General features: G+C 61.6%; 1 protein-coding gene across 2 annotated transcripts in view; it reads right to left on the reverse strand.

Moving 5' to 3' along the window:
* Positions 1-17,781, reverse strand: part of CAMSAP1 (calmodulin regulated spectrin associated protein 1) — a 49,925-nt gene extending 32,144 nt beyond the window's left edge. For both annotated transcript variants that reach the window (XM_090274958.1, XM_090274957.1), the window contains exon 1: positions 17,646-17,781. In XM_090274958.1, the coding sequence (XP_090131084.1) occupies positions 17,646-17,760 (115 nt within the window). In that variant the 5' untranslated portion in view covers positions 17,761-17,781. The remainder of the gene's footprint in view (positions 1-17,645) is intronic.
* Between the last annotated feature and the right edge of the window lie 4,002 nt (positions 17,782-21,783).

The following is a 21,783-nucleotide window of genomic DNA, read 5'->3' on the forward strand; positions in this document are numbered from 1 at the left end:
CAGGTGTGGGCAGTGCGTGGCCCTCGGCGTGGCCTCCTGATGGGCACAGCGACCCGCAGGGGCGGGGCCCCAGGAAAACCAGGGTGCAGCCAGGCCCGGCACACCTGGAAGCAGCCCTGGGGAGGGAGCCAAGGGCCTGCTCTTCTGATGGCAAAACGCAGGTGACAGTGGGGCCACACCCCACGCTCTCTACCGAAGGCCTGCTGCTGTGACAAGGGCAGAACCACCAGCCTCCTCCTCTGGACCGGGCGCCATTAGACCCCACACGGGCCATGTAACTTAAGCATGGCCACAACGCTCCCAAATCCAGACTTTGGTCCCAAGGTTACAGACGAGGAAACGAGGCCCAGAGAAAGAAAGCAACGTGCCCACGGTCCTGGCGGGCGGAAACCAGCTGAGCCCCAGCGTGGCCCACAGCGCTCACACACACCAGCCACCTGTGTGCAGCTGGGGACACCCGATCTCTGGGTGGCAGACAGTCTCACCAACAGTGTCCCTCATGCTTGCTCGGCAGGATGTCAGCCGCTGTCCCCCAAAGCAGGCGCTGGAGGCAAGCACATCAGGAAACCCCAAGTTCCACAGAGTTAAGCCGAGTCCTTTCCACAAGGACCCGTAACATGCTCCGTGCCCTGAGACCTCCCCCGCAGACACGTTCTGGAACAATCCCACCCCTGGAAGAGTCCAGAAAGCCCAGCACAGCGGTGCCCCATTACTGCGGTTCCAGTTACCCACTAAGTCGAAAACATTAAGTGAAAATTCCAGAAATAAACAACCCATAAGCTCTAAATTACCGCTGTCCTGAGTAGCATGATGGAACCGCGCGCAGTCCCGCTGTCTCACCAGGACGCGGACTCTGTCCAGCGTCTCCACGCTGCATACGCTACCTGCCCTTTGGCCACTTAGTAGCCACCTGGTTGTCAGCTGACTGTCGTGGTACCTCAGTGCCTGTGTTCAAACAGCCCCGATTTCACTTTCCAACGGCCCCAAAGCACAAGGGCAGGGAGCGGCGACTGGGACACGCCACGGAGAACCCACGGGGCTCCCCTCCATGTGATGGTGAGCGCAGGACAGCGAGACGCCGTGAGAGAGGGACTGCAGCCACAGTGCTCAGCACAGGGAAGCTGTCACTGTCCCACTCAACCGTGATTACCGCTAATCTCTGCCACACTCAGTCAGACGCCAGCGGAGGTGTGGGCATGAGGGGGGGACACAGGACACACAGGACGTGGTACTGCTGCTGTGGTTTGGGCCTCCACTGGGGCCTTGGGACACACGCCTGGCAGTTAAGGGACGACCAGGAACACCGGGGGGGACCGCAACACTGACGCTGACACCTGAGCCCTGTCCCCGCACCGGGGCCAGGGAGGGGGTGCCCTGGTCCTCTCCTCGCCCTCACCCTCTTCTCAGGCGCCACTTTCCCGAGTCGTTTAATGAGGGCGGCTCCCCCACGTCCCAGCACTTCACTGTTGCTCTCTCATTTCTAACAGCAGCACAAACGTTCAGGGGACGCCTGCGCTTCCAAGCACCACGGTGTGCCCTTGTGGAGCACCCCGCGGCCCCGCCGGGCCGCAGCACTCACCCCGGCTTAGCGGGCACATGGGGGCCATGGCAGAGCCCACCCTGGAACCGTCTGGACTTCTGAGAAAGCAGGGCGCACCACAGCACAGAGGGCCCGGGCAAAGCCCAACGGGAAGGGCCCTCTTTCTAAGGGAGGAAAGGGGGCGGGTCCCGGGAACATGCAGCAGCCTCAGAGGACACACACGGGACACAGGACCTGGCTCTGAACGGGACAGGAGTCAGAGGAGGACGACGAGCCAGGGAGCCCCACGATCCTGTTACAGTTTCAGAAATCCACGCCAGATGCTGGGGGAAGGACGCAGCCAGAGTCAGCCGGAGCTCCTGTGCCCGTGTCAGGACGCCCTCCCCCGCCCCTCCTCTTCAATGCTGCCCCACCTCCAGCTCCTCTGCAGGCCCTCCCGCCTTGCTTCAAGCGCTGGAAGGCACTTTCCTGCCTCACTGCCCACATGACCTCAGCCAGTCTTGGGGCTTAAAGGACCTCCTTCGTGTCGTCATCCCCAAACGGACGTCCTGACCCCAGCCGCTTCCCTGAGCTCCTTTGCCCCTCTCCTCCTGGAGGTCTGGGGGCCCTGGAGCCTCATCCGCTTCTAAGTGAACCCCAACACCTCCCACGCCTGCCTCTGCCGCGCTTCATGTCAAGGTCAGCTGCTCAGACCAAAAGCGTCAGCAGCCTCCACTCTTCCCTTCCTGCCAACCTGCTGGCAACCCCAGCACACTTCCCCTTTGACGTGTGACCAGAAAATGACAGCTTCCCCCACGCCACAGCCACCTGCGTGCCACTGCCTCCCTCAGACCAAAACCCCTCCTCTCTTGGCTGGATGACCAACAGGCTCCCCTCTAGGAGGGCAGGACCGGCAAGAGCAGGGAAAAGCTCCCCGCGCCGCAGGTCACGGCTCTGGAGGAGGGACGGACACGGGCCGAGGACGGGCGCGCGCGGCACAGGCGCACAGGCCGCCGACCACGGACCCGGCCAGGCTGCAGAGAAGAGCAACCACGGCGCTGAAGCGGGCTTCTCTTCACCAGTCGACCAAGTTGAAACTGTTTCCACATGGTGGCCCGTTTATCAGAACTTTCAAATATACCAACATAAGTTGTCACATAAATTTTAAACTGTGATGAATGTAAATATGTAAATGTGAATCATATAAATGAATCACATCAATTTCAGAATCGAGATACGAGGGTTAGCCCTGGCTGATGTGGCTCAGCTGATTGGAGCGTCACCCACAAACTGAAGGGTTGTGGTTCGATTCCAGTCAGGGCACATGCCTGGGCGGCGGGTTTGGTCCCTGGTAAGGACGCGTACCAAAGGCAACTAATCAGTGTTTCTCTCTCAAATCAATGTCTCTCCCTTTCTTTCTCCCTCTCGTCCTCTCTCTAACATCAATAAGCATGTCCTCAGGTGAGGATCAGAGAGAGGGGAAGCAGGGAACACGATGCACACACAGAAGACAGGCACCGGACTTTCCCCAGGCCTCCTGCACGCACACAGGGGCACCGGCCTCGGGCCCAGGGACCAGCCCCCGCGAGGACCGTCTGCGCACAGCGCTGAGGCTGCTGTAAGAGAAGGCTGCTCCGTAAAAGCCTTGGACCTCTTTCCAGGGGCTCATTTCTCACCTCCCCACGGACCAGGAATACGGTCTGTTAGGGTTATTTGCTGCTCAGCAACCCTCCCTGAGCACCTGCTGTGGGCCAAACAGGCCCCGAACACGGAGTCAGAGGACGAGCCACCTTTTCAGACAGCTGAGGCCGCCACCCCCACACAATGTTGGGGGCAGATGAGCCCCCAAGTCAGCACTGTGGGTGGAGAAGGACGCGGCAGAGAACCTGAGGAGACGCCCCCCGTGAGAGGTCCCGGGACACAGCACAGCTCAGCACTGCACGGAGCCCCCAACTGGGTGCATCATTCACTGACTGGTCCAAAAGGGCCGCAGCCAGGCACCCACCACGCGCCCACACAGGAGGGGCCGCAGTGCCATGAACAGGGCGGGCTGAGGTGCCCTGAGGACCCCCAACAAGGGACGGGCCAGCCTGGGAAAGGTCAGGGATCAGAGAAGCCGGAGGCCACGGGATACTACCTGCTAGTGTCCCAGGACCCAAGGGTGAAGGCCGAGACTGTAAAGCCGGGGGGCCCTGGAGCCCTGGCTGTGATGGCAGGACAGGAGTAAGGACATCGAAGCAGCAGGTAAGTGTATGGCCGAGGCTACAGGCTGAGACGCCCCCCAGACAGCAGGAGGCTGACTTGCACTCAAGCAGGGCAGGACCCAAGGTGGACGCAGACACTGCCTAAGACGAAGTGGTCTGGGGGACAGTGATCCAGAATGACACCAGTCTGTCACTCCCAAAAGATCAGCAGGCTGAGCACCGTGGCAGGGCTGGCTAGCTGTCCAGGCAGGAGCGCAGGGCCCGTGGGAAGGCAGACGTGGGGCGGGGGCTCTGACACGCGAGGACAGGGAGGACGGCAGCAGCTGGCCCGGGGAGCGGAGGGGCACACGCGTGCTCTGGGGGGCAGGGCAGTGGGCGGGCTCGGAGCAGGACCTAAGCCTGCAGGCCAGGCCGGGATGCCACCTCCTGCGTGGCCCCTGGGGACCTCAGCCGCCAGCGAGGGCAGGCAGAGGTCATGGAGCTGAGTGCAGGGCCTGGAGCTCAGCAGCACTGCTGGCTGTCACGCTTATCAGCAGCGCTGTCCTGAGATGGCAGACATGACAAGGAAGCCCTCCTCCCGCTGCTGTCCGTCACACCAAGGCCACATCGCGGCACCCAGGGCAGGGCGAGGACCCCGAGCAGGTGCTGCCACTGTGCCCCACCAACCCGAGGCCTGAGGCTGCGACCAACTCCAGCTCGGCCCGAGCGACGGGATTGCAGCAGCAACGTCACAGCGGGACAGCACGTCTCCATCACCTCGGGCCGTCTGTCCCGCCCAAACCAGCTGTCAGGATGTCCTGTGGGTGCCCATGAACGGAGAATCCCCACTACAGTGGCTCCTAAGGTGGCTTCTTGTCGTGAAAATAAGCACAAAGATAATTATAACGCGAGGGGTCTTCTTACCCCGGACCCCTAGCCCTGTGCTGGGAATGCCGGGCAGAAGAAAGAGAAGACAGCTGGCAGAGCCCATTACCTTCCCCCACACCAGGCTGGCACCAGTGACAAAACCAGATCCCAGCAGCAGCGGGGAGGCGGCACTCATGGGCTCTCTTCTTCCCCGACCCCGTGCCGAGGCCAACTCAGGGCAGGAAGCGCAGGCTGGGTTTCCAGCCAGAGGGCCAAGAGCAGCCCCGGGAACTCCTGGGGGTGGAGTGCCACAGAGAAGAGGGCTGGATAAGGGACGCTAAGTCTATGTACACTGTCCCGGGTGACCCATGTGGCCCACGTGTGACACCAACTGGAATCAGCACAGCAACAACTGTGAGAACTCCCCCAGGGCCCAGACCAGTGTCCTGGGGACAGACCGGAATGACCCACGGAGGCTCCAAGGACTAACGCGGCTAAACCAACCGGGAAACATGGTCACCGAAGGGGGTTCACCAGGACGGGTGGTCTCACCTTATGGTCTCACACGTGAGTCAGAAGGTCCAAGACACGACACTAATGTACTTAACCCAGGAAACCTACAACTTCCAGGGCAACGGCAACCAACAGGCCCTAGCCCATGAGGACCCAAGTGTCACCATTAGTCACAAAGACAACGGCGGTCTTCACAACCACTCAGAGAAGAAAAAGCAAGCTTCCTGAGCCTTGCCTGAGGACACGCCCACCGATGGCGGGGGCGCCTGAGTCAGCTGTCTCCTGTGCGCACCCTGACCAGCAACCTTTCAGTTTACAGGACGACGCTCCAACCAGCCAAGCCCTCAGGAGCAAGACCAGTGTAAACTGCACCTGGCAAGGAAGGGTCCTGATCCAGCAGTGATGGTGGGCACACACTCACATCAGTCCTCCTCCTCCCAATACAGACGGCTACAGGGGCGGTACACACGTAACACACCCGCAGAGGCCGGGGAGAGGTGACAAGACGATGAAGGGTCACCAGGCCAAGTTCCGGGAGAAGGCCGCCACCCAGAGCCCAACATCCTGACGTCACTCTCTCCTGAGGTGCGGTCTAGCCTCCCCCAGGAGCATCTGTCTATTCCGGGGGGCAGTAAGAGGGCAAGCTGCACTTCGGGCACCTCCCAAGTTTAAGAACAAATCTGGACTGCAGGGCCCATCAAAGAGAGGGCCCTGGTAACCTCCCACGCACGCTGGGCTGGGAGCTTCAGAGGCCGCACCCACAGCAGGCGTGAACCTGATGTAGAACAGCCCCCTGCAGTGCTGCAGCGGGGCTCAGAGCACCCCAGTCCGTGAACTGGCGCTAGTGTCTAGGAGCAAATGTGACTTCTTCCTGGAGGAGGCAGCACCGTGGGCCTCGGATGATGCCTACAATCTTTCAAATACTTCACACACTCAGCACAAACGCAAAGCAAGCAGGTAAACAAAATGCCGACGTGCCCTGAACAAAAGCCAGCATGAGACAGAAGCGCAGCCACGGCCCTGGGTGCTGCCGGGAGCGGTCGGTCCAGCCCAGACCCCCCCACTCACCACCACTGACACTCTGGACAGCAGACCAAAAGCAGCTACCTAAGGAGCAGGCACCCTGGGGAGGAGAGGCAGAGCCTGGGAGAAGCCACCACATGACCTCAGGGTGCCCAGCTGCTCTCTCTCCCCTCCTGACGTGGACCCCAGAGCAGCCCGACTCTGCACCGCAGCAGACAAAATGCTGAGAAACCCCGTCTTTCTGGCCCAGGACCAGGAACCCGGCCCTGCAGACTGGAGTCGGGGCAGCCCGGGCTTTATCGCCCTTCTCTCTGCCAGCCGCTTGTGTCACAGAACTGCAGTGACAGCAGGCAGCCAAACCGCTAGGAGAAACTCATCCACTGCCCAGAGACACCAGGAGCAGGGCCTGGGGGGGCGGGGGGGAAGTGCCTGTCCTTTTCCGGTCTCTGCCGCCACAGTGCCCCAGCAGGGGCCCCAGGCACGCGAACTGCACAGTGACAGCCAGGCAGCTAAAACCCAGAGAAGCCCTATCTTCTGGCCAGAGAGCAGGAGGAGCGTGAGCCGCAGGGAAATTCAGGAAAGGGGGCCCCCACTTCCGGTACAAACCGGCACAATCCTGGGCTCCCTCCTGAGCTGTGTGCGTGCAGAACAGACCCAAGAACTGAAGCGACCTGGGAACCACCGTCCACAGACAGCAAAGCAGACTAAGGTCTGGACGTGCGGAGTTTACAGGAACCCAGCTCAAAACCAACCACCGAAAATATCAACGTTACCTACAAGACTTTAGCTGGACCCAGAAAACTGTCACAGCGCCACTCAAAACGTCCGGGACACAACCCATCGTTATTCAGCATACAAAGACCCAGGAAAACGTGACCACTGCTCGGGGAAAAGACAGGGACAGAGGCCAACCCTGAGAGGACCCAGATGGCGGACTCCCCCAAGACCGTGGGCATCTCACCGCCAGGCTCCACGAGGGAAAGGCAAGGACGCATGAGAGAAACGGGAAGACAGAAGTTCTCGGCTGAGACACAAAACGACCTAAAAGGAACCAAGACTTCAGAACTAAAGAAACACAGCACAACGGAAAACCCATTGACGGGCTCAAAGACAAAGACGACAGAGGGAAGAGCGACCCGGAGCCAGGGCGCAGGCCTGCCGTCACTGCCCCCGCAGAGACTGGTGTGGAGAGCACCCGAGGAAATAGGCCCACGTCACTGTCACTGGCGACAGACACCAACTTACAGGCCCAGGAAGCCCAGCAGACCCAGCAGAGCCACGGGGACAAGAGCTGCGCCGACCCTTCGGGCTCAAACTGCCAACGCAGGGTAAGAACAGGCCCAGGCCCGCTCGGGGGGGGGGGGGGGGCAGCCCCAGGGCTCCGTGGCTGCTGCAGACAGTCCAAGGAAGGGGCAAGGCTCAAACTTGTGGCACAAAACTAGAAATTGTTTTCTAGAACAGAAAGGCGCAGACCTGCATGAACTGTACGCGACGCGCGGTGGCCCAGCAGACGGGACGCGGGCGGCGGGGGGAAATACAGCAGGAAAGGGGACTGACTGACCGACCCTGTGTCACACAGTGACCGGAGGCCCAGAGGGAAAAGAGAGAAATGTGGGGGCAGAAACAGCAGTTCCACAGATAACAAACAAGAACTCTCCAATGCCTGTAAAATTCATGAGACCCTGAAGGGTAACAGAAGGAAATCTACGCACAGAGAACATCCCAGCGATACCGCCGGGACCGTGACAAAGAAAACACGTCTGCAGCCACCAGAGGGGCCTCTGTCAGGGCACAGCGGCACAGACCTGTCCGTCTCCACCAGGCACAATGAAATCGTGGGCACAGACGACCACAGGAGAACTCCGAGAGGGGCAAGAGGAGGCAAACTGGTCTGGGACCCTGAGACTGGACCAGCAGCACAACAACAGGGTGTCTCGTGGCCCCCGCTAGCAGGAGACCCAGGCCGAGCAGTGGGAGGCACGCGGGCTCGCTGCTTCGCTGCTGCTCCCCACGGGGCAGGAGGCCCCCCTGCACCGGCCCGCCTGCTGGAAGCAGCAGGGAGCGGCTAGGAAGCCCCAGTAAAAAGCAGCCTGGGACACCTACCCCCACAAAGCACCCAGCCCGAAGTGCTCTCCTCCCCTCCGGGACTGGGCCAGCGCCCCGGACGCCCTGCACCAGTGGCGTCCAACAGCGGGCCTCCAAGAAGCTCCTCTGCCTCCTAAAGCAATGCCAGCAGGACAGCGGGAACCCCGGCAGCTCCCGATGCACCAGGCGGACCCAGATGGAGCCGCAGAGGCTCTGAGCACTGGACTGTCACCAGGTGACCCGCAGTCCACAGAAGTGAGCTGGGACCCGCGTGCTGCGCCTGCACAGGGAGGCTGCCTGGGGCAGCACAGATCTCACAGACCCCGGGTCTCCCAGCACGACAGGCAGCACGTCAGGGACCCCGTGGAAAGTCGCCCACCACACGCAGAGCCCGGTGAAGCAGGGCCTCGGTTGAGGAACGGGGAGCCCCAGGATGGAGCCCCCTAACGCGGGCGCTAAAGCAGCTACAAATTCTCTTGAAACAAATAAAAAACAGAAAATTTCAGCAAAGCATATAAGTTATAAAAAGAACTGAATATAGAACTGAAAAATAGAGTAATAAATTTCAAAACTCCCTGGATGGGCTCAGTAGTAATGTGGTGCTAACGGGACAGAATCAGTGAACTTAAGGAAAGATAAACAGAACCCTGGAAAAGTAACATGAGCCTAGGCTCAGGGGCCTGCGGGGAGAACACAGATCCCACAGGGGTGTCGCTGAGGGTGGGGCTGAAAGAGCATTTGAGGAAATGGTGGCTGAAAACCTCCTGGATATGGCAAAACCCCAGATTTCAAGAAATGAAGTGAACCCCAAATAGAATAAACTCAAATAAATCCACAACAAGACACAACAGAACCAAACTGCTGAAAGCAAAAGCCACAGACACCATCCCAGTGCAGTCCCAGTGAAATGACAGCCGGCCATGGGGACCCCGCCTCCCCTGGGGCCGGAGGCCCAAGGCAAGTGGCTCACTGTGCCATGTGCCGAAGGGACAGAGCTGCCCCCCGCAGATCCCACGCCTGGGGAAACCACCCTTAAGGGGAAGGCAGACGAAGGAGCACTGAAAGCCTGTCCTCGCGAACCTCAGGAGAGCAGCTAAGGCCACTGCCCAGCCGTAAAGGACAGGATGAAGGTGTCCTCTGGGAAGGCCAGGGTGGAGGAAGGGACCGCAGGAAGAGGCAGGAAGAGGGTGCACACAGCACTCCCCCCCACCCCCACGACAGACAGCTGCCACACCTCGGAGACTCCGGCCGCCGCAGAGAGCAGCGGGAAGAGCAGAGGGCCCAAGTGGAGAGGAGTTTCCGCACCCCACGAGAGATGGTAAAACAACACCATCAACAGTCGCAAGTCAGATGTATATTTTAACACCCAGAGCAACCACTAAGAAAACTGTAGGAAACACACCCAAGAACAACACAAGTAAATCAAGACGGAACCCTAACAAATAATCAAGCAATCCACCGGAAGGCAAGCAACAACAAAAAACATAAAAAAATGAAACACAGAAAACATGTAGCAAAATGTCAGGCTTAAACCTAAAACAGCAGCAGCTACATTAAAAGTAAATACACTAGGTCCACCAAGTAAAAGACAGAGGTCCTCCCAGTGGACAAAAACACCGCACGCTGTTGACCAGAAACGCGCGTCAGTCAGTGTCGCAGGTAGGTCGGAAGTGAAGGGGCAGAAAGGGCCACACCAAGCAAACATTGCTTTGTTTTGCTTTTAAAGCAGGAATAGCTGTGTTAATAGCTGATAAATTAGAATAAAAGTGACTAGTGACCAAGAGGGACGTGACCTAACGGTAACACACCTCCGCCCCCCAGGAGACTCGGCCACCAGCCCCGGACCGACCGCAGCGGGGAGGGGCCTGAACAGCACAACCGGCCACCGGATCTAACCGGCTCGCGCAGCAGGCCCCACCCGACTACAGGACACACAGTTCTTCAGGCGCCCGGGGAACCGTCACCAAAACAGACCTAGCCCGGGCCGTTAAAAGAACAGACGTCACACCAGAGTTAGTTATCTGACCCTAATGGCACCAGACTAGAATTATCAAAAAGACAAAATAGGAAAATCTCAACTCTCAGAAATTACATTTGTAAGCAATTCATGGGTCAATGAAGAAGCATCAAAGGAAACAGGGAAATAAACAGAACTGAATGAAAATGAAAACATGTCAACGTGTGTGAAACGCAGCAAAGGCAGCACCACGTGCGAAACTTACGGCACCAACTGCTCTGGCTAGAAAGAGGGGAGGCCTCAAATCAACCACCTCAGTTCCCATCTCAAGAAAAGGGGGAGGAAAGAGCAAAATAAACCCCAACAGGCAGAGGGAAGGGGGACAGGTGTGGCTGCTGAAGGGAAACAGAACAGGAGAGGTCCTGGTGGGGACTCTGGCCAGGTTATCTTACGACCGCGTCAACACCCCAGTTCTGACACTGTATCGTGGTCTTGTGTGAACCCAGGAAACTGTGCTGGGACCTCGCTACATGATTTGTTAACACTCCACGTTAACAGTTATCTCAAAACAAAAGAATGATCCTTTTTTTTATTTACTGATTTGAGAAAGAGAAAGGGGTAGGGAGAGAGGGAGAGAGGGAGAGGGAGAGACATCAGTTTGTTGTCCACTTAGTTATGGATTCACTGGTTGATCCTTGTATGTGCCCTGACCAGGAATTAAACCTGCAACCCTAGCACACTGGGACGACGCTCCAACGAACTGAGCTACCCAACAAGGGCAGAAGTTCAATATATTTTTAAGAATTGGGCCCTTGTTGGGTGGCTCAGGTGGTTGGAGCACTGTCCCGTACACCAAAAGGTTGTAGGTTCGAATCCTGGTCAGGGCACATGCCTAGGTTGTGGGTTCAGTCCCCAGTCAGGGCGCATATGGGAGGCAACCAATCGATGTCTCTCTCTCTCTCTCTTTCTCTCTCAAATCAATAAACATAACCTTGGGTGAGGATCAATAATAATAATAATAATAATAAAAAACAAAAATTGGCCAATGACCTGAAAAGACACTTCATAGAAAAAAGATTCCAGTAGCCAAAAAGCACAGTCAAGTGTTCATCATGATTAGTCATCAGGGAAACACACACCAAAACCGCAGTGCGATATCACAACCCGCCCACTCAGAACGGCCAAAACTGAAGATGGACAACGCCACGTGCTGACGAGGACGAAGAGCACCCGGAACGGCCGCACTCTGCTGGTGGAAATGAAGAATGCGACAGCCACTTTGGAAACAGCCCGGCAATTAAACGCTCTTATATGGCCCAGCAAGCCCGCGCCCAGGTATTTCCCCAGGACACACGAAAACACACGTCTGTACAAAGGCTTTACTGTACCAGACAAAACTGGGAGCATCCAGGTGCCCGTCATCATGTGCGTGTGTAAGCGCAGGCGCCCAGCAATGGAGATGGCACTGCTCCTGAGCCAGAGGACCCATGCACGAGGGGATCTCAAAACGTCCCCCACGCGACGGAGGCCGGACAAAGCCCACCTGCTAGGACTGCAGGTGTGCACACCTCTAGGAGGACCCGCTGTGACAGAACACCCCAGTGCCACTCTGGGCCGGGCCGGCTGACTGAGGGACCTGGGGTGGTGATGGCAGGCCTCCACCTTGGCTGGGGTCCCGCTCACAGGGGCGCACGCGCCCACTTAAACCCCCCACACCGCGTTCTCAAACGTCAGCACTTCGCTGCATGTAATGCAGACCTCAGCCAAAAGTCCAAAACAAAACTCTTCGCTGTGGCTCCAGCGGCGGGCGTTACCTTCCCTACAGAGACGTCTCCAAAAAGCCCCGGTTTAACAGAGCTCTCCGTCCCCAGAGTCCTCCAGGGGTTCCCTGTTCACACACCACAAAACCCCCGTTTATCCAGCAGCCATGCGCGGCGTTCCAAGAGCTGGCCTGAGGCACGTACCCCGATCCACGTCCCCGATCTGCCCAGCTGCTTTCTCAGCCCACCCCAACCAGCCGGAGCACGAAAGCCCCGAACCCCACCGCACCCCCTTGGCCTGGTTTCTGGGTGTTCCCTCCCCTCACCTGGTTCCCACCCACCTAAGCCACAGGGAACATCTCAGGTCCCCGCAGAGGTGCTTCTCTCCCTCCCTTACCTGTTCTGCCATGGCCCCTGCATCACGGGCCTGTGTGCACGGCCATGCTGGGCACTTGGACCCCACGGTTCCCAGCACCGCGAGTCTGACGCGACGGGGACAGTGACTGAGGGACACATGAGGGAGCTCGTCAGTGTGAACAAGAAAATCAGGGCGAGGCGTGCACGCAGGAAAGAAGTCAGACACGGGAAAGCAAACTCCGAGGTGACGTTTCTGTCTGTGACAGCAAAGCCCTGGGAGCGGAACAGCGCCCCGGGATGAAGAGCAGACACACTCCCACAAGGGCAAGGCTGACTCTTCCTCCCCCTTGCCCCCTCCCAGCCCGCCATCACCCCACCCAGGCTCAGGCATTCCGCGGTCCCAACGCCTGCTGGCTCAGCCCACCCTTCTCAGGGCCCCTGCAGACCAGCTAGGCAAGGCCATGGCCCTTCAGGCCAGACGACACAGCTCTGCCAGGACTCAACGTATGCGCCCCCCCAATTCACATGATAAACCCTGACCCCCACGGTGAAGGAGGAGGTGATTGGGGCGTCAGGGTGGAGCCCCACGTGCGATGAGTGCCCTCACAATGAGGCCCCAGAGAGCCCCGGCCCCTTCCCCGCCCACCCGCTAGGACAGCGAGAAGACGGCTCACGGACGGCCCTGTGAGCCAGGAGGCCGCCGTCGCCCGACACCAGGTCTGCGGGCACCGGGACCTCGGACTCACAGCCTCCAGACTGAGGAGGACAGGCCCACGGTCCCTAAGCTCCCTGGTGCCACCACAGCCGGGCCGGATGAAGACGAGCCCCAGATATGCCGCCTGACCACAGCCTCCACCTACTCCCGCTGCTGGAGGAACCCTGCTAGGCTCTCACCACGCCGTGCCTGCCCGAAACCCTTCCCAGGCACACGCCACGCGGGAGAGCCCCAGCCAGCCTGGGACGACACCCTGGGCAATCCGGCCCCCAAAGTCCGTCACAGCACTGCCACTCGGCTCGGCGCGGCCCCCCTCGTCTGCCGGAGCTGCCGGCCTCCAGCCCTCGCCTGACCCCACTGTCCACACACACGTCAACAGTGGGGGTGAGTTTTAAACTAAGGGGGGGCCTCCTTCTAGCCGCCCGTGTGTTGTGTTGCCTACAGAGCAGGCCACATTGGCACAGGGGTGCTACGCGGTTACTACTGGCTGAACGAATGTAACATCGGCTCCATCCTGGCTGCCTTCGGATACGATGAAAAATTACAGGAATCCGAGTTTTTCAATAGTTCAACTAGGAAGCAGAAAAGAATGGGGGTCCGTATGTCACATGACACGGCACAGCACAATCAATAGCAGGAGAAGCCTCTGAGCCATTAGGGCAAACGCAATACAGAGAAGAAAGTATTAAGGGCTTTTTGGAAGAACATTTGCACAAATTTAACACCCTGAATCTCAACAGTCACTCAGATGTAAAGGACTGGGGTGGCCTGTGCTCCTTGGGCCGTGTTCAGCCTGTGGCATCAGGACAGGGAGGAGAACGGGTACAACCTATACACACACACCCCGCCACCTCTCGCCCCGGCCAGAGTCAGCGAGCTCGCCTGCCCTTCCTGGGCGTCCCGCCCCTCCACACTTCAGACTGGCAGGGGAGCACTGACCGTCTTGCCGACAAGGCAGAAGCAGGACAGCTGGAACCCCCGGCCTCTAGACCCCAGCGAAAGGGAGGGCCCTCGAGACCAGCCAGCGACCTGACCGACACCCCCCAGGACCTAGTGCCAGTGAGCACGTGCCCCCAGGCTGCTCAGCGACCTCCCTTCTCAGACGCACCCACATCCCTTGCTGAGAACAAAAGTGTTAAAAACACAACCTCAGCTCCTAAACCAATAACCTGAGCGAACCGTGACGTACGCTCCGAAAAAGGGTCTCCCCGAGACCGCCGGCGGCCGTGCTCTCGTTCCCAGTGCTGGGGCCCGCGCAGGCCTCCTGCGCCTGCGAGTCACTTAAACCACACGTCGCCACAAGCAAAGCGGCCACCGGGAGCCCGCTGGGAAGGGCCCTGGCCCCCAGTACCAGTGAGGGCACAGGCTCCGCGCTGCCCTGGGCTCTGCGTGAGGGGCCGCGGCCCGACCAGAGACGCTGGCACGACCGCCAGCTTCCCCGTCAGCGGCTAACTCCTGCGCCCAGGGAGCGGGCACAGGAGGGCCGCCCCTCACCAGCCGTGGGCTCCCCACCCCCGCTCGCTGCAGGGAGAACGGGAAGGTGGCCCTTGGCGGCCCCTAGGGTCCCGCCCTGTCCAGGGCGGCTCAGCGCCACGGCCAGGCGAGCCGTGGTGAGTCTCAGCTGGTCTCCAGGGCCCCTCCGGGTGAGCTCGCCGCCACCTCGCACAGAGCAACATGCTTGCAAATAGCCTAGTCCTTCTAGAACTTTCCCTGGGGTGTTCTTTCAACGCTGTCCTTGAGAGACAACAAAAGCTACTACTCAAACCCCCAAACCAAGGCCTAGATGTTTCTGTTTCCTGAGGCCGTGGCCGAAAAGCAAACGCCAGGGGCCCGGGAGTCCAGTCCAGCGCTCTGACCCATAAAATACACAGCACTTCAAGTCACCCCGTTTGAGATTCTTCCAGTTTATCACAACTTTCACCCAAAAGACAGCATAAAATACTTCAGCTAAGCAGGCTCTACCCCTTCACACACACTTTTAAATGAGTACGTTCCAGCACATCCACTATATTACTTCTGAAAAAATGTATAACACTGTCAAGGAACGAGTTACCCCCAAAACAAGGGGCAGATTCTTTTTTTTTACCTAGTGCATGTCCGTCATTGCAACTTTTCTGTAAAGATGTTATTTACTTTCAGAGAGAGGGGGAGGGAGGGAGAAAGAGAGGGAGGGAAACGCCCACGTGTGGCTGCCTCTCACACGCCCCCCACTGGGGACCCGGCCGCAGCCCAGGCCTGGGCCCTGACCGGAACTGAGCCAGCGACCCCTCGGTTCCCCGGCCGGCGCTCCATCCACCGGGCGACACCAGCCGGGGCAGGGCAGGCCCCAAGAGCAGCAGCTCCCGGCTGCAGCCCCAGCGGCGAAGAAGGTGGGCAGGAACCGCAGAGCCGTACGCACCGCAGGCCTGGCCAACGAGCCTCACTGCGGAGGGCGGCCGGCGCCCCACGGACGCCCCGAGAGCCCCGAAAGGCACACGGAGGGAGGAGGCAGCCTCAGCACACCCGCCCGCAGCGCCCGCACGCCTCCCATTCCGGCACAACCGGAAAGACTGTGCGCCCTCACTGAGCTGCTTCGGTCGCCTAACAAGTAAAGCACTGAAGCCGCTTTCACCACCACGCCCCCAAAACTGGCTTACGATTCCAGGGTGCAGACTCAAAGGGCCACACCTGACGCCCTGGGAACTAAGCTGGGAAGCCCCGAGCAGGCGCCCAGAAAAACAAAGAAGGGCCCCAGGGTTAGAAACAGGGTTGACGGGGGAAATCTCTACCCTCCAACCCAAGGCCCTCCCCGCCCGTCCTCCGAAGGACCAGGCCCCACGCTGGCAGCGGCGCATCCCCGCCTGGCTGTGCCCCCACACCAGAGACACAGTCGGGATCGCCAGCGGAGCCGAGGCGCATGGTCCTTGGCCACCTGAATGGGGATCCCCCAGACTTGTAATTTTTTAAAGAGTCTCAACTAGAAAAAATGTACACCTGCTCCCCTTCCAGAAGCAAGGTACAGAACGGAGAAGCCCAGTGAAGGGAGGCCAGACCCCCGAATCAGTGCGCGACGGGCCCCAGGCCACCCCGTCTCCCAGCCTCAGCCGCTCGGCGCCCTCAGCTCCTGCTCACGCTGTTCTATAAATACCCGCCTTTAATAACGTCAACGCCGAAAAGCCTATTTTAATACCAGCTTTTGGATTGCTTATCGCTGAGGCAACAGGTACTGACGAGCCACCAGAGCTGGAAATAAAGCCCGACGAACCCGACACTGACGGGAGAGCGGTGCTGCCTGCTTCCGGGAGCCGGCAGAGCCCACGCGGGACGAGACGGCCTCGCGACTGGGCACGACTGCGACAACCTGAAGCGCAACCGCCACTCAGATGTGAAGGACTGGGGTGGCCTGTGCTCCTCGGGCCGTGTTCAGCCTGCGGCATCAGGACAGGGAGGAGAACGGGTACAACCGGGTCCCGCTGTACACACACCCCCGCCATCCCAGGCCCCGGCCAGAGTCGGCGAGCTCGCCTGCCCTTCCTGGTCCACGGGTGTCCGCAGCGCGTCAGCCCCAGAGCCTGGCGTCCCCACGTGCAGACCGTCACAAGCAGGAGGGGCCCCGGCCCAGACGCCCCCGGCAGCCAGGCCCAGGGTGGACCCCAAGCAGGACGGGGCGGTCCCCGTGAAACCCTCCGCAGCGGAGGGACGGCAGGGAGGTGAGTGGGCGCGGGGCTGGGAAGGATGCACCGCGCCCGGGGCAACATGCGTATCTCAGAAAACTCACCACAAAGGCGCACAGCACGCCACCCTACGTGACACAGGCAGGCGATGAGTTACAAAGGCAGCACCCGGCCAGCCCCAGACAGCGGCTGAGAGCTGAGGCCCGCAGGCCGGCCAGAGGTCAAGGTCCCCGGCAGAGGTCAAGGTCACGGCGGGACACCCACGGCTGCGGTGTCCCTCGGCTCACTTGTCACGCCTCACTCTGAAATTTCACCCTCTACCAAGGCTTATGGATTCCACCCTTGCCCCCAAAGCCCTGCGCGGGGCAGCTCGCGGGGCTCAGAACGAAATCGGCAAAATAAGGGGAACCTCTCCTTGCGCACCGAACCCCGGCAGGGCCTGCGGGGCCTCCCCCCACGAGGCTCGCGGTGGCACAGGCCACTCCACGGCCAGATGTCACAGGGAGCCGCCTGCTCCGCAAGCCCCCGAAGCTGGTCAGCCCAGCGCGCCCCCGCCCTCCGGCCCCCGCAGGGATGTCTCCCCAGGATGAGGCCGTTTAGAAAAAGCGTCGAAGGAAGGGGGCGGCGAGGCAGAGCTCGGTGCTGTGCCCGCCACAAAGCGCCTGAGGGAACGAGGAAAGCCTGGGGCCCGGCGATCCCGGCACCACCTGGGCCGGCAATTCCGGGGCCGCGGAGCGCGCTCTGATGGAGCCCGGTCCAGCCGCGGCCGCTTCTCGCTCGGGGGCCGCACGGCCGAGGCGGCGTGGGCGTCAAGACCCGCGGGGCAGCCAGCGTGTGCCGGCTGCGCTCGCGCCCTGACCCGCGCGGCCCGGGAGCAGCAGGGAGGCCCGCCCCCGCCCCCCGACCCCGCGGCCGCGCAGCGACGGCGCCGAGCGGACCGCGCGCGGCCAACCCCGCACAAAGGCGGCCCCCGCCCGCCGCCGCCCGCCGCCCCCCGCCCGCGCCGCGCCCACCTCGGCCGTACGCCTTGGCACACAGCCACTGCAGGTTGGCGGCGATCTTGGCGCGCGCCGGGTCGTAGCGGTCCAGCGGCACGACGTCCGCGGCGCCGTCGGGCGCGGCCTCCATCCTCCGCCAGCCGTCCCCGGCCGCGCGGCCGCCCGCGGTCGCCCTCCGCACGCTCCCGGCGCTGCGGCGCCGCCGGCAACAAAGGCGCGGCGCGGGCCGCGTGGGGCCGGGCCGGACTCCCGGGCGCGACCGCTCTGCGCGGGGCCCGCAGGCCGTCCCGCCCTCCTCTCCTCAGAGCCGCCGCCGCCTCCGCCGCCGCGGGTGCTGCTGCTGCTGCATGCTGCGGGGCCGAGCTGGGGTCGCCCCGGGGCCCGGAGAGGCAGCGGGCGGGGGCCGCGGGCTGGGCCGCGGGCCGGGTGAGGGGCGCGTGCGCGAACTCGGGGGCGGCGGCGGCGGCGGCGGCGGCGGTGGCGACGGAGACCGCTAAAGAGACGGCCAACCGGCGGGAGCGCGCGCACCGCCCAGTCCGAGCGCAGGCGCAGTGAGCGCAAGCCGCCGCCCCGCCCCCCGGCCTGCGCCCGCCCCGCCCCTTCCCGCAGGCGCAGTGGACGCTGCCCGAGGCCCCGCCCCCGGCCCGCGCGCTCCCCGCCTCTTTGCGCAGGCGCAGTGGGCGCTCTCCCGAGGCTCCACCCCTTCCCGCGGGTGCCGGGCGCGAGCTCGCGCGCGGCGCAGGCGGCGTGGGTGGACAGGCCCGGGTGGCTCCCACGGCAGCCCTTTGTCTGGGCCGCGCCTCCTCCTCCCTGACACTGGGACCAGAGGCCCCGGCCTCTACCCAAACGGAGCCGAGCCTGTCGCAGAGGCCCCTGCGTCCCTGGGGGACACCGCGGGGCCCGTCCCAGCAGAGGACGACGGCCACCCTCCACCCCAAAGCCGCCCCGGGGTTTCCCCCTCCCGGGCAGCAGCGCTGACATCCAGGGGGACGGCTCCTCCCACAGCGGGGCTGAGCCCGGGGACCCCGCCACAGAGCATCTTCCAGAATCCCTCCCCGCCCCCCCCCCCAGCAACGCTGGCAGCCGCGGGGGCGGTGGGGGGACACCTCTCAGGGCATCCCATGGCCCTCCCCCTGCAGCGCTTAGCGTTTGGGGGATCCTCATAGCCTGTCAGGGGCACGCCGTGCCTGGGAGCGCGCCCCCAGGGGTCACTAACCACGGTCCCCAGGGCACAGTCCGGGGAAGGTGGGCGCGACACACTGCATTGTCCTCCCAGCACGGGCCTCAGCGGTGCCCCCTGGAAGGGGCTGGCTTCCTCCTGCCCCAGTCGGCGTCCCAGGGCCCGTGCTCAGCCAGGCATTGCGACACCGTAAACCCCGGGTGTGCGCGGTACCTACCTGCGGACCGCACAGCCACACTGAAAGGGCTCCTGCTTCCCGTGCCATCCCCCTGGATCCGGAAACCCGCGGCCTTGAGAAAAGCAGAAGCAGCTGTGTCCTCCCAGTGAGGCGTTCTGGGAGTGAAGGCCAGGCTGGCACCCAGCCTCCGCGCGTCTTAGACGCTACCAACCTCCCCTCGGCTGAGCTACCCTAAGCCGGAAAGGAGACTCGGGGTATCCAGTGCTGTGCGCTCCATGGGCCTCAGTGGAGCCTCGGGCCCTGGCAGAGCTGAGGTCCTGCGAGGAGACACCCCAGTGCTGGCCGTGCAGCGCAGGAGGCAGCGAGCACCCTGTGGGAGAGGCAGCCGGGAGCGCTGGGACCTGCGGGCGCTGAGGCCAGCAGGGGCACATCTAGCGGGCAGCTGTGGGCACGGGGTGCGGCGGACAGACCCCTGAGACAGGAGAGCCTGGGATGCAAGGAACAGGGAAGCCACCGAGTCAGGAACCCAAGGTGGCGAGGCACCGGTAGGACATGGGGGGTGGGGGCGTCTGGCACAGCAAGAACACTGACCTCTTCTGTGAGTGACACAGAGGGGCCCGGAGGTAGGGGAGGAATGAAAACGGGAACTCTGCACTCAATCTTCTGTAAACCTAGAACTGTCCTTGAAAATATAACTTGTTAAAAAAACAGAGCGAACCTGGGACCCAACTGTGCAGTCACAGCTTCAAGACCAGCCCCTAGGCTGGCTGCCGCTCAGCAGCTCCGCTGCTCAGAGAGGAGCCCACGGGCTGGAGGAGCCCCAGGCCTGGCCCCACTGAGCGAGCTTCAGCCCCCCTCTCTACAGCTTCCCCAGGGACTCGATCCTGTCCCCTCTTCCACGGGCCTGGCCTGTGCCGTTCCCAGCCACGCGTCCATGTGCTGCTCCCTCTCAGACCGATGGCTGAGGTCCCTGGGGGCCACAGTCTGGGGACTTCGCCGCCGGACCTTCTGTCTAATGCTCGCAAGGAACCCCTGAGCAGGCGCAGTGGGACGGGGTGTTCACCGTGGCTGGGCGCAGCGGGGCGCTCACCAGCCTCCTGGCACACTGGCACTGCAGGGTGAGCTCCGGCGCAGACCCGGCCTGCGGAGACCCGGCCGGCAAGGGCTCCGTCCTCGAAGTCACCATGGACTCGAGGGCCTCACAGCCAACCAGCTCCTGGGAGAAACCTGTGGGCACTTCCAGTGAAAAATGTCACTCTGAATGCATGCAGCGGGGGCTGACCGTTCCTAACGGAGACCTGGCCAACCACCAAATACCATGGCACCCCGACATTTGGCTCAAAACGTTCCCAGGGCAGCCAGGAAGCAGAGAGGCTCGGCCTCCCAACCTTTCCTAAGTTACCCCTGCCCCAGGGATAAAAATTAATGAATTAATTAGAATTTAATTTCCCTGTTGGGAGAGAAGTTAAACCCAAGGGGAGACTTGTTGGGTAGGTGGGGCTGCGAAAGACCTCAAACCATGGCAATTCTTTGCATTTCTTTTGCCTCCCCTCCCCCAGGGAGAAGGGATTTTTCGCTCCGTGGGGACAGCATCAATCCCTTGGAGAATGCAGGGCTTGAGGGCACCCGCGTGCTTCTGTGCAACGCTGGGGTCCTTCCTGGTGGGCCTGCACTAAGGCCACCCCTGGGCCCGGCTGGCACCCAGCACCTCCTCACCCTTCCCGGGGGCAGGGGCCCCTTACAGAGCCATCCCAGCTGGCACCCTGGAGGAGAGTGTGCATTCTAAGGCATATTGTACTGTTGAAAGGTGCAAGTTACACACCTCTTGGGGGTCTATAAAGACGTTTTCTCCCGTTTCTGGGTGCGTAGCAGGAAGGGCCGCTGGAGTCATCAGACTGGCCACCCCTCCTGCTCCTTTAATGGAAGGGGAACGGGAGGCTCCAAGACGTCACATACTTGTCAGCACGAGGCACCGTGAGGGCAGAGTTGTGAACACACCTGCCTTCACCTAATGGCCTCAGCAGCAGCACCAGCAGCGCCGGCGCCAGGGCTGCCTGTGCCTCGGAGACCGTGGCAGGGAGGCGAGAGAGAGGACGGTGAGCCCCCAGGGATGCTGGCACTTGTGTTCTCTCCACCAGGTGTCCGGAGGTCCCTCCTGAGGCTGAGGGACACTGCTCTGGGCCTCGCCCAGCTTCTGAGGCGTCAAGGTCCTGGCCTTCCTCAGCGCGTGGTGCATGGCTCCGCTCTGCCCGCATCCGCACCCGGCCTCCTCCCCTGGCTGCCTCCCTGCGGGGGGCGTGGAATCAGGGCCCACCCTAAACATCCCCACGTGTAGTCACATTCTGAGGTCCTGGGCTTTTGGACTTGAGCATCTTTTTGGACAGACACCATGCAACCCTGACAGTTGTCTACATTGTGTGAGGGATCTCAATGCAAATGACGTGGGACACACAGGGTCACCATCCAGGGTGCCAATCCCCAATCCACCCGTCATACCCATTGTCCCTGGTGCTGGCTTCTGGGTCTGAACCTTAACCTTAAAGCTGACTTCCGGGAGCCAAGAGCATCACCAGGAGTGAGGGCCTGGAGCCAGACCCCAGGTCTGTCCCCACTCGCTGTCCCACCTGCCAGGACTCAGTGCCTGCTGGAGCTGAGTGTTACACATGCCATCACTGAAGAGAGGGACCGTGCATCCTCCTCCCTGTGCTCTAGACAACCTCCCAGGCTAGACTGCCCAGCATCACTCGGGCCACCTCGGCCCCTGCTGCTCTTTGCTCTTTGCTGTCCCTCTGGTC

This window comes from Furipterus horrens, unplaced genomic scaffold (assembly GCF_987537825.1).
Source record: "Furipterus horrens unplaced genomic scaffold, mFurHor1.1.pri manual_scaffold_4, whole genome shotgun sequence".
NCBI lineage: Eukaryota > Metazoa > Chordata > Mammalia > Chiroptera > Furipteridae > Furipterus > Furipterus horrens.